Source organism: Chiloscyllium punctatum, chromosome 32 (genome assembly GCF_047496795.1).
Source record: "Chiloscyllium punctatum isolate Juve2018m chromosome 32, sChiPun1.3, whole genome shotgun sequence".
In the NCBI taxonomy this organism is placed as follows: Eukaryota; Metazoa; Chordata; class Chondrichthyes; order Orectolobiformes; family Hemiscylliidae; genus Chiloscyllium; species Chiloscyllium punctatum.
The window spans coordinates 14,870,264-14,884,096 of record NC_092770.1 but is presented as its reverse complement, the minus strand read 5'-3'; the positions used below and the strand labels follow the sequence as shown (position 1 = coordinate 14,884,096).

At 40.3% G+C, this 13,833-nt stretch overlaps 1 protein-coding gene across 5 annotated transcripts in view; it reads left to right on the top strand.

The window, feature by feature from the left end:
- Positions 1-13,833, top strand: part of cnot2 (CCR4-NOT transcription complex, subunit 2) — a 145,050-nt gene that overhangs the window by 81,047 nt on the left and 50,170 nt on the right. For all 5 annotated transcript variants that reach the window (XM_072551693.1, XM_072551692.1, XM_072551691.1 and 2 more), the window contains 2 exons: positions 779-926; positions 6,714-6,896. In XM_072551693.1, coding sequence (XP_072407794.1) covers positions 779-926; positions 6,714-6,896 — 331 coding nt within the window. The remainder of the gene's footprint in view (positions 1-778; positions 927-6,713; positions 6,897-13,833) is intronic.

Genomic DNA, 13,833 nt, shown 5'->3' with positions numbered 1-13,833 from the left:
TTTTAAACTTGGCAGGTTGTTTATGACTGGTCATATCATTTCCCTGAGGAATAAATCAAAAAATGTCTCATATTTATAGTGGGGGAAAAGGGGCAAAGCTGTGTATGTGTCCTTTGTGCCTGCAAAGAGCAGGGACCTGTATATTAATATACGTGGCTTCCAGCGCACACAAAGATGGGGCTAAATTTGATGTAATTCTTTGTAGACTCATGATTATGTAGCAAATGTTGTCAAATCATAGAATTACATCAAGTGTTGAACAGTTTTGAGTTCAGAGTACACTTCCACTAATCAGCACCTTCTTTTCATAAAATATAAAATGTCCCGTTTACATTGATGTTCTGACAAATGCCCTGATAAGTGGAAGGATAAAAAGTTTTGTCAAAATGTGTTTATATTCAGCAATGCTCAAAACATTTTAGAAGCAGAATGTCTAGACACCACTGGGATTACTTTATTGTGCACATGAAAGTATATCACCTGAAACATAATAAAGTATAGCTAATGAGAAACAATGCTTTATCCAAGCCATAATCCTAAAACACTGGCTAAAATAGTTTTACAGGTGTTGTGGAACTTTTGCTGAAATATGTTTCAGCATTGATTTCCTCATAGTTTTCTGGATAAACCTAAAAGTTAACATGCTTCTTAACACGTACATAATAATCAATATTTAATTGTACTATTTTATGAACAAAAGTACTCATTCAATATGAGGCAACAAGCTCAGACAATCTAAACTAAAATTGAAAAAAACATTATATTCCTATTTTCACAGGTGCATTAGGCCTTCCGATGAGGGGAATGGGTAACAATAACCCCCAGTTAAATCGCAGCTTATCACAAGGTACTCAGTTACCTAATCATGTAACGCCAACGACAGGAGTGCCCACAATGTCACTTCATACTCCATCTTCACCAAGCAGGTAATGAGATGAAAAACAATTTTAATTGTCTCTTGCAACATAAGTCTTCAACAATATAAACATTGTTTTTACGGTTGGTGATGTGGAACTTTATAGCACTGTAGAAAAAGCTTTTAAGTAGATGCAGTGTATTATTTGAATATCACTTGAAGTTAATGAGATGAACAAAATGCTGCTTTGTATACAGGCACCATTTAATTATTGGTGTGGATTCCTGTGTATTGGTGCTGAAAGCATGTATAACTAAAGTGAAAAGCAAATACCTACCAGGCCAGATCTTTCAACACACCTGTACATGATTTTTCTTGTGCTTTACTGTGATTTTTGAGTTACCCATATTGCATGTTTAATTTTCACATTTAAAGGCAGAATATATGATTAATGATTCACTCATGGGACATCAGCATCACTGGCTGGCTGGCTGGCGTTTATTGTCCATCCCTAGTTGCCTTTGAAAAGGTAATGGCGATCCGTCGTCTTGAATTGCTGTGGTCGACTATAGGTTGACCCACAATGCCCTTGGGGGGAATACCAGTGACAAGGAATGACGATATATTTCCAAGTCAGGATGGTGAGTGGTTGGGAGGGGAACCTACAGGTAGTGGTGTTCCCATGTATCTGCTGCCTTTGTCCTTCTAGATGAAAGTAGTCATGAGTTTGGAAGCTGTACTCGAAAGAAATTTGGTGAATTTCTGCAGTGCATCTTGTAGTTTGTAGACACTGCTGCTTCTGAACATTGGTGGAGAGATTGGATGTGGAACCAAATAAGTGGGCTTATTTGGCCTAGACGGTGTCAAGCTTCTTGAGTATTGTTGAAGCTGTATCCACCCAGACGAGTGGAGAGTATTCCATTACACTCTGACTTCTGCCTTGTACATGGTGGACAGGCTTTAGGGAGTCAGGAGGTGAGTTAATCACCACAGTATTCCTAGCCTCTGACCTGCTTTTACAGCCACTGTGTTTGTGTGGTGAGTCCAGTTGAGTTTCTGGTCAATGGTAACTCCAATAATGTTGATAGTGGGGGATTCAGTGATGTTAACACCATTGACTGTCAAGGGATGATGGTTAGATTGTCTCTTATTCGTGATGGTCATTGCCTGGCATTTATATGATCTGAATGTTACTTGCCACGTGGCTGCTCAAGCCTGGATAGTGTCCAGATTTTGTTGCATTTGACCACAGACTACCTCAATATCTGAGGAGTTGCAAACGGTGCTGAAATTGTGCAATCATTGGCAAACATCCCCATTTATGACCTTATGAATGGGGGGTGGTGGTGGGGGAGGAATAGTCATTGATGAAGTAGCTGAAGGTGGTTGGGCCTAGGACAGTACCTGGAGAACCCCTGTGGAGATATCCTAAAGTTGAGATGGCTGACTTCCAACAAACACAACCCTCTTCCTGTGTTGTGACTCCATCGGCGGAGAGTTTGTCCCTGATGTTCACTAAGACCAGTTTTAGGGCTCTTTCATGCCACATTCTGTCAAATGTGGCCTTGATGTCAAGGGTTTTCACTCTCACTGCACCAATTGAATTCAGCTCTTTTATTCATCTTTGAACCAAGGCTGTTATGAGGTCAGGAGCCAAGTGACCCAGTCCGGGCCCAAACTGGGCAACAGTGAGTAGGTTGCTACTGAGTAGGTGCTGCTTGTTAAGACTGTTGATGACACCTTCCATCTCTACTGATGGAGTGGTAATTGGCCAAGTTGAATTTGTCCTGCTCTTTGTCTATAGGTCTTACTTGGGTGATTTTCCACATTTGTCAGATAGATGCCAGTGTTGTAAATGTACCGGCACAGCTTGGCTCGGAGAACAGCAAGTTCTTGAGCGTGTCTTCAGTACTATTGCCAGAATGTCATTGGGGCCCATAGCCATTGCACTATCCAGTGCCACCAGTCATTTCTTGATATCACGTGGAGTGAATCACATTGGCTGAAGATTGGTATTTGTAATGCTGGTGATCACTGGAGGAGGCTAAGATGGATCATTCACTTGGCATTTCTTCTGGCTGAAAATTGCTGCAAAACTTCAGCCTTATGTTTTGCACTAATGTGTTGAGCTCTTCCGTCCTTGTGGATGGGAATACTTGGAGAGCTGCCTCCTCTAGTGAATTACTTAATTGCCTGCCATCATTCACGATTGGATGTGACAAGACTGCAGAGCTTGGATCTGATCCACTGGTTGTGGGGTCGCTTAGCTCTGTCTATCACTTGCTGCTTTATGCTGTTTGCTAGCTTCACTAGGTTGATACCTCATTTTTATGTATGCCTGGCATGCCCTCCTCCCTCTAATGAACTTGGGTTGATTGCCTGGCTTGATGGTAATGGATGAGTGTGGGACATGTCAGGTACGAGGTTGCAGAATGTGCTGGAGTACACTATGCAGCTGATGATGACTGACTGACAGTACCTCATGGATGCCCAGTCTTGAGTTGCTCGATCTGTTCAAAGTCTGCCTCAATTAGCACTGTGAAAGTGCTATACAATATGATAGATGGAATTCCCACTGTAAAGGCGGAACGTCCTTTCCGTAAGGACTATGCAGTGGTCTCTCTTACCAATACTGTCATAGGTGCATCTGCAGCCGGCAGATTGGTATTATTTATGTAGTTGGGTGTGTTTTGCCACTTTAAGCAAGCACATCAGGTGACCCAGAGCAAGAGCTAGGGAGGCAATCTAAAACTCACAGTAGAGCTGAGAGGATGCACAATAAAGTATTCCTTGTTCAGGTTACCTACCGTCTACCTCATGTTCTATTTATTATTCCCTCACCACCTGCTTTAGGACCCACAGCTTGATCAGTAATGCTGCTGCCGAGCCACTCTTGGTGGTGGACATTGAAATTCTCCCATCCAGAGAGCATTTTGTGCTCTTGCCACCATTAGTTCTTCCTCTAAACATACTATCTAGGTGCAGAATGGCCTGATCTGGCAACTGCCCTGCCCAGGACCGTAAGAAACTACAGAAGGTGGTGTGCACAGCCCAGACCATCATGGAAGCCAACCTTCCATCCATGGATTCTATTTACACTTCACATTGCCACACATAGGATGCCAACATCAAGAAAGACCCATCGCACCCCAGTAATGTTCTTCTACAACCTCTTCTGTCAGGCAGAACTTGAACACATGCATCAACAGCTTCACGAACAGCTGCTTCCCTGCTGTTATTAGACTAATAAATGGGCGCTCTAACTTCAAATAATGTTGATCTTGCTTCATGCACATTCTGTGGTGTAATCTATATGCCTCACTCTGTCCAAATTTCCTTTTCACCTTATGATCTGTATGTCTTTTCTTACTATGATTTATCTCTACTGCTCGCAAACAAGGCTTTTCACTGCACTTAGGTACATGTGACAATAACTCAAATGAATTCATCAGTCTAAGTGTTGTTTGACATGATGGAGTACTTTTTCATCAGCTGAGGGAGGACAGTGCCTATGGGGTCTAGAGTCAACGTAGACTGAGGGCAACCTCCTCCCAATTGTATGCTATTATGACACTACCTCTGCTGGATCTGTTCTGCCTTTGGGACAGGACGTATCCAGGATGGTGATGGTGGTGTTTGGGACATTGTCTGTCAGATAGGCATACATATGGAATCATATATCAAGCTATTGCTTGACTAATCTAAGACAACTCTCCCAATTTTAGCAGTAGCCCCCAGATGTTAATAAGGAGGACTTTGTAGGGTTGACAGGGCTGTTTTTGCTGCTGTCTTTCCTGGTGCCAAGATCGATGCTGGGTGGTCCATCTGGTTTAATTTCTTTGTTGAGAACTTCATAGCAATTGATACAACGGAGTGGTTTGCTATGCATTTCAGATGGCAGTTGAGAATCTCTCACATTGCTGTGGATCTGGAGTCATATGTAGGCCAGATTCACTGAAGATGGCAAATTTCCTTCCCTGAAGGACATTCGAGCGCTAGAAGGATTTTTACGACAACCGACCATGGTTTCAAGCGCATCGATAGGTTCTTAATTCCAAATATTTTTCATTTAATTCAAATTACACTATTTGCCATGGTAGAATTTGAACCCAGGTCCCAGATTAGCTGCGGTTCTAGATTAAGGGTCTAATGAGAATAGCACTAGGCCATTGCCTCCCTGTAGAAGTTTGCTACTTTTCCTACAGACATTTTTACATTCTGTTTAATGCAAATAAGATTGAAAGGAAATTTGGGCGTAACCTGGCATTGGTAAAATTTAGTGCATGAATGGGTGTAATTTCAGATATAACTTTTACAGGAAATTTGACTTCCTTTTATTGTCTTGTCTCTCTTAATAGCTGCATTTCTTACATTTAATAGAATTCTAGTACACTTGCATTCTGAGTGATGAATATCCACAAGGGTATCCATAGATAGCCCCTAAGGTTTTTTTGTGTACGCATAAGCACAATCACTTTTTGGATATGGAAGTGCTGAGGACATGCTTTCCTGTGATCTTTTGTACAATCAGAAATCAATTTTTCTTTTATAATTTCAAGAGTATATTATTGCTTCTGCCATGAAAGCAGCTGATGTTGAAGAATGTACTGTTACGCTGTCTGCTGACCGTAATACTAGATAACTGATTGAGGAATGAAACCTGGTCTGATGGGTTCCATACTTAAATGGTTGAAGGTAGCCATGATGTGGAGGTGCCAATGTTGGACAGGGGTGGATAAAGTTAAAAATCTCACAACACCTGACGAAGGAGCAGTGCACTGAAAGCCTGTACTTCCAAACAAACCTGTTGGATTAGAACCTGGTGGTGTGATTTTTAAATTTTTGAAGTCCTTTACCCTATTCGTTAGTCACTGAAGCATGATCATGTGTGGCTGCAGATGTCCTTTAATAAGGGATCATAAATTTATTGCACAAAAGAAATAAACTGTGTATTAAAGACCATTTAGAAGCATCAAGATAAAGTTTTACTATCCATTACAGAGACTTTAGCCCAGAGAAATATCGCTTTCAGCATTTTAAATCTCAACTGACTTGCCCCAGTTTCTTTTTCTTGTACTATAGTGACAGTGTCTCAGTTCCTTTCCTAGTCCTGGCATGAACCTCTCACAAATCTGATCCCCTAAAGTTTGAGTTGTAACAACTTGAAGATTTCTATCCAAACTTCCCTGACTTGAAAGCTCACAGACTAGAAACCTCTGTTTGAGAAACTTCTGTTGAGGTGACTTATTCCCCTGAACTCATTCAGTGCAATTTAGCAATGCAGAAGCGATTTTATGCAGCTCCTTCAACCATGCCCACGTCCTCAAAACTGTTGTGTCTTCTAGAACTGATCTTCAAATTCTTCTGAAATGAAAGCTTCAGCCTTCTTTCTGAAGTCAAAATTAAGCTAATTATCTTAATATATTTACTCTGCCTGTCAGAAACCCAACAGTATAATCATTTTATCAGTTAACACCATCAGGGTTCTACTAGCCACTATGATTGTAGTCTAATGTCTTCTCGAAACTGATGCATTTTGTCCTATTTGACATCATGATTAGCTTTCTTAAAAACCTGCACAGAACTGACCAAAATTCATGTGTTTTTAAAAATGGCAAAATTCCAAAAGTAGTGTATAGTACACACTTTCCATCAGGACACTAATTATGATTCAGTGCATTATTTTACATTATTTGTCTTTAAATGTGGACCTGAAAGTCAATATTCTGAGATTTAGCAGAAAAATATGACATGTTTAATTTTTCCTTTATGTTGGCTGTTTTTATAATTTGTTCCTAGGTTTTCATATGTATGGCAGATAACAGTGCTATTTAATATTTGTTGTTTTTTTTCACAGGAGCATATTGCCTATGAATCCTAGGAATATGATGAATCATTCCCAGGTTGGACAAGGGATTGGGATTCCAGGGAGGACAAATAGCATGAGCAGCTCTGGTTTAGGTAGTCCAAACAGAAGCTCACCTAGCATTATATGTATGCCAAAGCAGCAGCCATCCCGGCAGCCTTTTACAGTGAGCAGGTAAGTACTGTTCTTCACCTGTGATTTTGATGAAAATGTCAGTAATTGGCAGTTGTCATTTTAATATATTAAACTAAAATTCTAAACAGGTTAGAATACTTCCACTGGTTACTAATGTACTGTCAATACTTTTTCCGGAGGGACTCTTTATTTTTTTTCAGAACCTCTGACACTCCTTTTTTTTCTTTCCCTTTTTGTGTTTTTTTTTCTCTAATTACCCTAACTGCGGTAGTGCTTATTTTGGAGGAACTCTTTATTTTGTCAGAGAGCTATTAATAACAGCTGTATCCAATACATGGTATCCTTTTATAAAATAACTGTTCAATGACAGAAATGAGAACTTTTGAACTTGTCCAAAATATGCAAAATAAACAATTAAGCAGTATTCTCATCAGCAGCTTGCCAATATTGTCTCTTGCAGTGGATATTTATACCATATATACAAGGCATTTCGTTTCAAATTTGATCTAGTTGCAATTCTACACACAATTTGCTTTTGGAATGCCCGTCAAAGCTGCTGATCATCTTACTCATCCTCCTTTGGCTTTTGTAGCGCAAAGCACTGGATCAAATGAAGTAGGCCCATGCTTGCGGTCTGCAACAAATACATATTTACAGTAGACTACACATACACTGAAGAGATTCAAAGGTATAATGTATCTTATAGAAGTGTTAATCACAATTTTAAAAGCAATCTAAACTAATTTTATTGAAAGGGAAAATTAGTTGCAACAGATAAAACTAAAGTCAGAATTAATACAGAATTAAATATGATAATAGGGCAGTTGTGGAGACCTAGCATCAAAAAGGGTAGGATGGGTGTAAATATTCGCAAATATAAAAGCTGAATTCTTCTAGGTTGGGACCATTTCCAAGCCTGCACTTTTACAGGAGGTAGTCAATGAATAGGTTCCAGTCATTGCCTATGTAGGAGTGCTAAATATCACAGGAGAGCCACTTGGGCAGCCTGACAAGAGAACAAAGTGGCAGCTGTCCAGGCAAAAAGAGGCTTGAAGGAATCTCCAATTTGAGGTGCTTTTGAATGTGTGCAGACAAAATATTTGAAAACAAGGCCCAGAACTCTAAGGGCCTTCATGGGAGGTGTATGCCTCCACGAATCTATTTTGGTACCATTGTCAGTCTTTGAGACTGTTTGTTTTTGCTGTCATGTATATGAACCTATGATTATCTCTTAACTTCTCACTTTCTATAGCTGATTCTGGAGCTTTGCCAGATTCTGGATAGAGTTGGAGGGCCATGCATAATACTAAAATTTCAATATTGGCCATTGGTCTATTAGTTGAATTGTTTGACCTGTTATTAGCCCATTTCCAGAAAAAGTCCATTGAGCTGGAGCCCAACTTGGTGAGCCATATTTCCATGCTCACAGCTCCCCGAAATGGGCTTGGAAAAGTTCTGACTGAAGTGCTTTATAATGAAAGGAAGTAAAAGAGTGGAGATGTGGCAGCATTAAAGAGCACAGTGCTGGAGAAAATGGATGTCCTGGAGTGGTCAAAGATTGAAGTTGGTTAGAATAACAAAACAAAGAGCTGCATTAAACTAGATGTATTTACAGACCATCAACTAGTGTGAAGGATATAGATAATCAATGTTTCATAGTTTCATAGTAATATAAGCAGGAGTAGGCCATTTGGCCCATCAAGCCTGCTCACCATTCATTAAGATCACAGCTAATCTATCCATCGTCTTAGCTCCTCCGATCTGTGTTATCCCCATAACCCTTAATTCCCCTACTATGCAAAAACCCATCCAACTGTGTCTTAAATCTATTAAATGAAGCTGCTTCTACTGCTTTCTTAGGCAGAAAATTACGTGGATTCACTCCTCTTTGGGAATAGCAGTTCCTCCTCATCTCAGTCCTGAATCTACTCCCCTTAATTTTGAGGCAATGTCTCACCCATCAGCAGAAACAACCTGCCTGCCTCTATCTTATCTATCCCTTTCATAATTTTTAATGTTTCTTCAAGGTCCCCCCTCAATCTTCTAAATTCTAGCAAGTTCAGTCCCAGGCAGCTCAACTGGTTCTCAGAGGGTAATCCCCTCATCTCAGGACTTAGCCTGGCAAACCTCCTCTGCACCGCCCTCAAAGGCAGTATATCCGTACTCAAGTAAGGAGACCAGAACTGCGCACAGTACTCCAGGTGTGGCCTCACCAACACCTTGTACAATTGGAGCAGAACCTCCGTGCTCTTAATTTCAGTCCCCCTAGCAATAAAAGCCAATATTCTATTTACCTTCCTGATTATCTGTTGCATCTGCAAATCAACTTTCAGCAACTCATGTACAAGCACTCCTAAGTCCATCTGCACAACAGCATATTGCAATCTTTCACCATTTAAATAATACTCTGACCTACTATTTTTACTTCCAAAGTGGATAACCTGATATTTACCAACATTGTACTCCATCTGCTAGACCCTTGCCCACTCGTTTAATCAATCTAAATCTCTCTGCAGACCCTCCACATCGATGCACAGTTTGCCTTTCCACTCAATTTACTATCATTAGCAAATGTTACACTCTGCCTACTCTTCAAAATCATTTGTATATATATCATGAACAGTTGCATGCCCAACACTGACCCCTGCAGCACCCCTCTCAACACTCATCTCCAACCAGAGAAACTCCTATTTATCCAAAGTGCAGGAAAGTTATGAAGATATGCAAGAATAACAGAATACTCGAGTCACCCAAACAGTTTGGGATAGTAATAGTCTTAAAGTCATGGGGAGGTGAATTCTTGAAATGCGCCTTTCTGATTACATTTTGATTAATACACTTCTGGTCCAATGAGGCATTGCTGAATTTGTTTCTGGGATGTGAAGTTCTTCGTGATTGTGGTCTCAAAATATTTAGACCGGCTATGGAGAAGGATGGGGACAATTTAGACTAAAAATACTTAATTGGAAGATAGCTATTTTTAGTGAGCTGTGACAAGGATCGGGTCTGGTTAAATTTAAATGGAAAAATTGGTGGGCAAAACTGTGAGCAAGTGACTGTCTTTAAAGAGCACGTGGTTTGGGTATAGCCTACTGCTACAAGAGAAAAAGATAGGGCGATCAACCTACAATTCTTTGGCTAACAAAACAGTTAATAATTAAGATGAAACAAAAATAATTGTGCATGATAGATGTCAGTTGATAATGCGAGTGTGAACCATTGCCTGAGAGTGAGGTTGAGGCAGATTCAACCAGTACTTCCAAAAAGGAATTAGATTAGTAACATGAAGGAAAAAAATTGCGGGGCAGTTGGGGAGAGCAGAGAGTAGTGGTACTAGCTGGTGTGCTTTTGCAGAAGGTTGGCTTGAGGGCCAAATGACTACCTTTTGTGCTGTACCCATTCTTTGCTTCTATGAATTTAATTTTCGAGGAGGTGATGGTATAATGGCAATTAGTAATCCAGAGCCCTACGCTAATTTTCTGTGTCTCTTGGTTTAAGTCCCATCATGACAGATGTTGAAATTTTAATTTAATAAAATCTGAAACTGAAAGCTAGCTTAATGATACAACCGTTGTCATTGACATAAAAATCCGTATGGTTTACTAATGCCTTTTTAGGTAAGGAAATCTACTATCCTAGCAAGCCAGTCAGTTGTATCAAAGTATAAACAAGGGAAGAAAACTGGATGGATCACTCAGCATCAACCAAGGCACTGGAAACGACATCAGCAAACACAGCCTTGTTGATTCTGCAAAAGTCCTCATTATTATTATTATTATTTCTGGAATTTGATGCCTGGTTTGGTGGCGGAGGCAGAAACCCTCAATTCCTTTAAAAGGTATCCGGATTTCCACCTGAAGTGCTGTAACCTGCAAAGCTATCGACTCATTGTTGGAACATTGATTAGAGTAGGTGGCTAGTTCTTTTGGTCGGTGCAGATTTAATGAACTGACTTATATCTTTTTGTCTGTAACCTTTCCTATGGTTCTAACCTTTAAGTGTTCACATCAAAATCAAAAGAGCTGTCTCACAAACTCGCCAAGCAGCAGCCTGATCATCTAGAATCATAGAAAATAAGTCGAGGAGTAGGCTGTTCAGCTAATCAAGCCTACTCTGCCATTCTCTTTGATAATCTTCTATCTCAATACTGTACCCATATAGCCTTTAGAAATGTTTCTTTTTAAAACATATTCAGTGACCTGGTCTCCACAGCCTGCAGTGTGAAGAATTCCACAGGTTCTTCACCCTCTGGATGAAGAAATTCATCTTTGTCTATGTTTGCAATGACTTACTGCATATTCTGAGACCATAACTCCTTGGCCAGGGAAAATATAATTCTTGCATCCCTATCAGAATTTTATGTTTCCATGAGATCCTCTCATTCCTCTGAATTCAATGAATACTGGCCCAATCCACCCAATCTATCCTCATGAAAAACCTGCCAATTCAGGAATCAGTCTGGTGAGCCTTTGCTGCACCCTCTCTTTGGGGTAAAGTTTTTCTTATGTAAGCGGACCAAAACTGCACACAGTAGTCTAGGTGTAGTCTCACCAAGACCCTGTGCAGCTGGTGTAAGATTTTTTTACTCCAGTATTCAAACCCTCTTGCAATGAAAGCCAACATGCCCTCTTGTGCGCTTGCTTGCTTTCAGTAATCAGTGTTTAAGGACACCCAGGTTGCTTTGTACATTAGCATTCCCCACCTATCACAATTTAAATTATAATCTGCTGTCCTTTTCCTACCAATGTGACATCCTCATGCTTATCTGCATTATACTGATACCTGCTGTGCATTTACCCACAGCTCAACTTGTTTACTTTCACAGAATCCCTGGCTATGAATATCTTGAGGGTTATAATTGACCAGAAACTGAATTGGACCCAGCCATATAAAGCCTGAGGCTAAAATTCTGCACCAAATTGTTCAGCTCTCTCCAGAGTCTGGCCAGTATCTACAAAACACAAGTCAGGAGTGTGACGGAACTTGCCTGGATGAGTCGAGTTCCAACACCACTCAAAGGTAAATACTGTCCAGACCAAAGGAGCTTACTTGATTGGCATTCCTTGACATCTTCAAGTTCACTTCCATCACCACTGATGCACACTGCCAGTAGTCTGACATCATCAACAATTTGCACTGCAGTAACTCACCATAGCTACCTCACCAGCATCATCCAAACCCACAGCCGTCACCACCAAGTACAAGGATAGCAGATGCACAGGAGCACCATTACCTGCAAGTCTCCATCTTGATTTAGAACTATATCACTGTTTCTTTACTGTCTCTGGGACAAAACTCTGGAATTCCCTTCTCATCAGCACTGGGTGTATGTACACTCCAAGGACCGTAGCAGTTCAGGATGGCAGCCCACCACCACCACCTCTCGGGCAATTAGGGATGGACGTATGGACAAAAAATGCTGGCCTTGTCATCGACACCCACATCTCCTGAGCTGACTCAAAATAATTTCATTAAGCATAATTTCCTCTCTTATGGCTGATTGGACAAATACATCATTCCATGTAATTATAGGAAAACGTAAATAAAAATGGCAGTATGTAGTAAATATTGGTTTAACTAGATTAGCATAATTTGTTTATAGTCTTATTTCTGTATAGGACCTTGATGCATCTGGAGGAAATTATTCAGCAGCTTTCAAAGTGAAAACAAGCTCTGCATATATTAAGCATCACTGGTGTTTCAAGCTCAAGTTTTATTTGAAGTTAAGAGCAATTGGTTTAATTTTTGAAAAGCATTGATTAGTTTGCATGTTGAATGCTTCAAAAATAAAGAAAACTGAAGAAAAAATAAAGAGCAAAGATTTTTTTAACAATTAGCAGGAATTAGCTTGATGCTGCAAACCATTTTCCAAGAGTCCTTCAGTGCACAGCAGAATTATATTTGACATAATGGGTATATTTGTAAAGAAAAATAACAAGATTGCTATCTTTAATGGTAACAATTCAAATTGACAAAGATCAACCACCAACAAAATTGGGTATAAATAGTGTCAAGAAATTAATTTTCTTAAATGATTCATGTCATCAAAAATAGCTCCATTGCATCTGAATCAGAGCCTTTAAGGCCCAATACAAGACTTAAGGTTAAAACAAAAGTTGACTGCACCAATGTAATGCTGAGGGATTATTGTATACAGTGGTGGGTGCCACATTATAGGAAAGATGTGGTTTTTTAAAAAAAATTCATTCACTGCGTGAGGGTGTCACTGGCCAAGCCAGCTTTTATTGTACATCCCTAATTGCCCAGTAAGAGTCACCCACACTGCTGTGGGTCTGAAGTCACATGTAGGCCAGACCATGGAGGGATGGCAGATTCCTTCCCTGAAGGACATTAGGGAACCAGATGGGTTTTTCCAACAATCAACAATGGATTCATAGTCATCATTCGACTCTTACTTCCAGCTTTACTCAGTTCAAATTACACTATCTACTGTGGAGGGCTTCAAATCGGGTCCCCCGAACATTACCTGGTTCTATGGATTAACAGTTCAGCAATAAACCATGAGGCCATGGCCTCCCTTGAAAGATTGAGAGATTGGAAAATACTGAAGTGATTTACAAGAATGAGAAACTATGGTTGTGAGAATAGATTGAAGGATTTGGCAATGTTCTCCTTGAAGAGAAGGCGATTGAGAGGAAGTTTGATAGATATTTTCCAAGTCATATGTGGGCTGGAGAGAAAAGTAGGGAGAGGTGGCTCCCTCTCCTATAAGGGGGGGAAAAAAACAAGAGAGCTGGATTTAAGGTCATATGCAGGTGAAGCAAGCGTGATGTGAGAGAGAACAAAAGTGAGTAGCTAGGGGCATGGAATGCACTGCTTGGAAGTACGGTGGAGACACGTCCAACTGGGACATTCAAGAGGGTGTTGGATGATGGTTTGGAAAGAATTGGCGCGCAAGGATATAGGGAAAGGCAGAAGATTGGAACTGGGAATTGAACTAGTACAGCCAAGATGA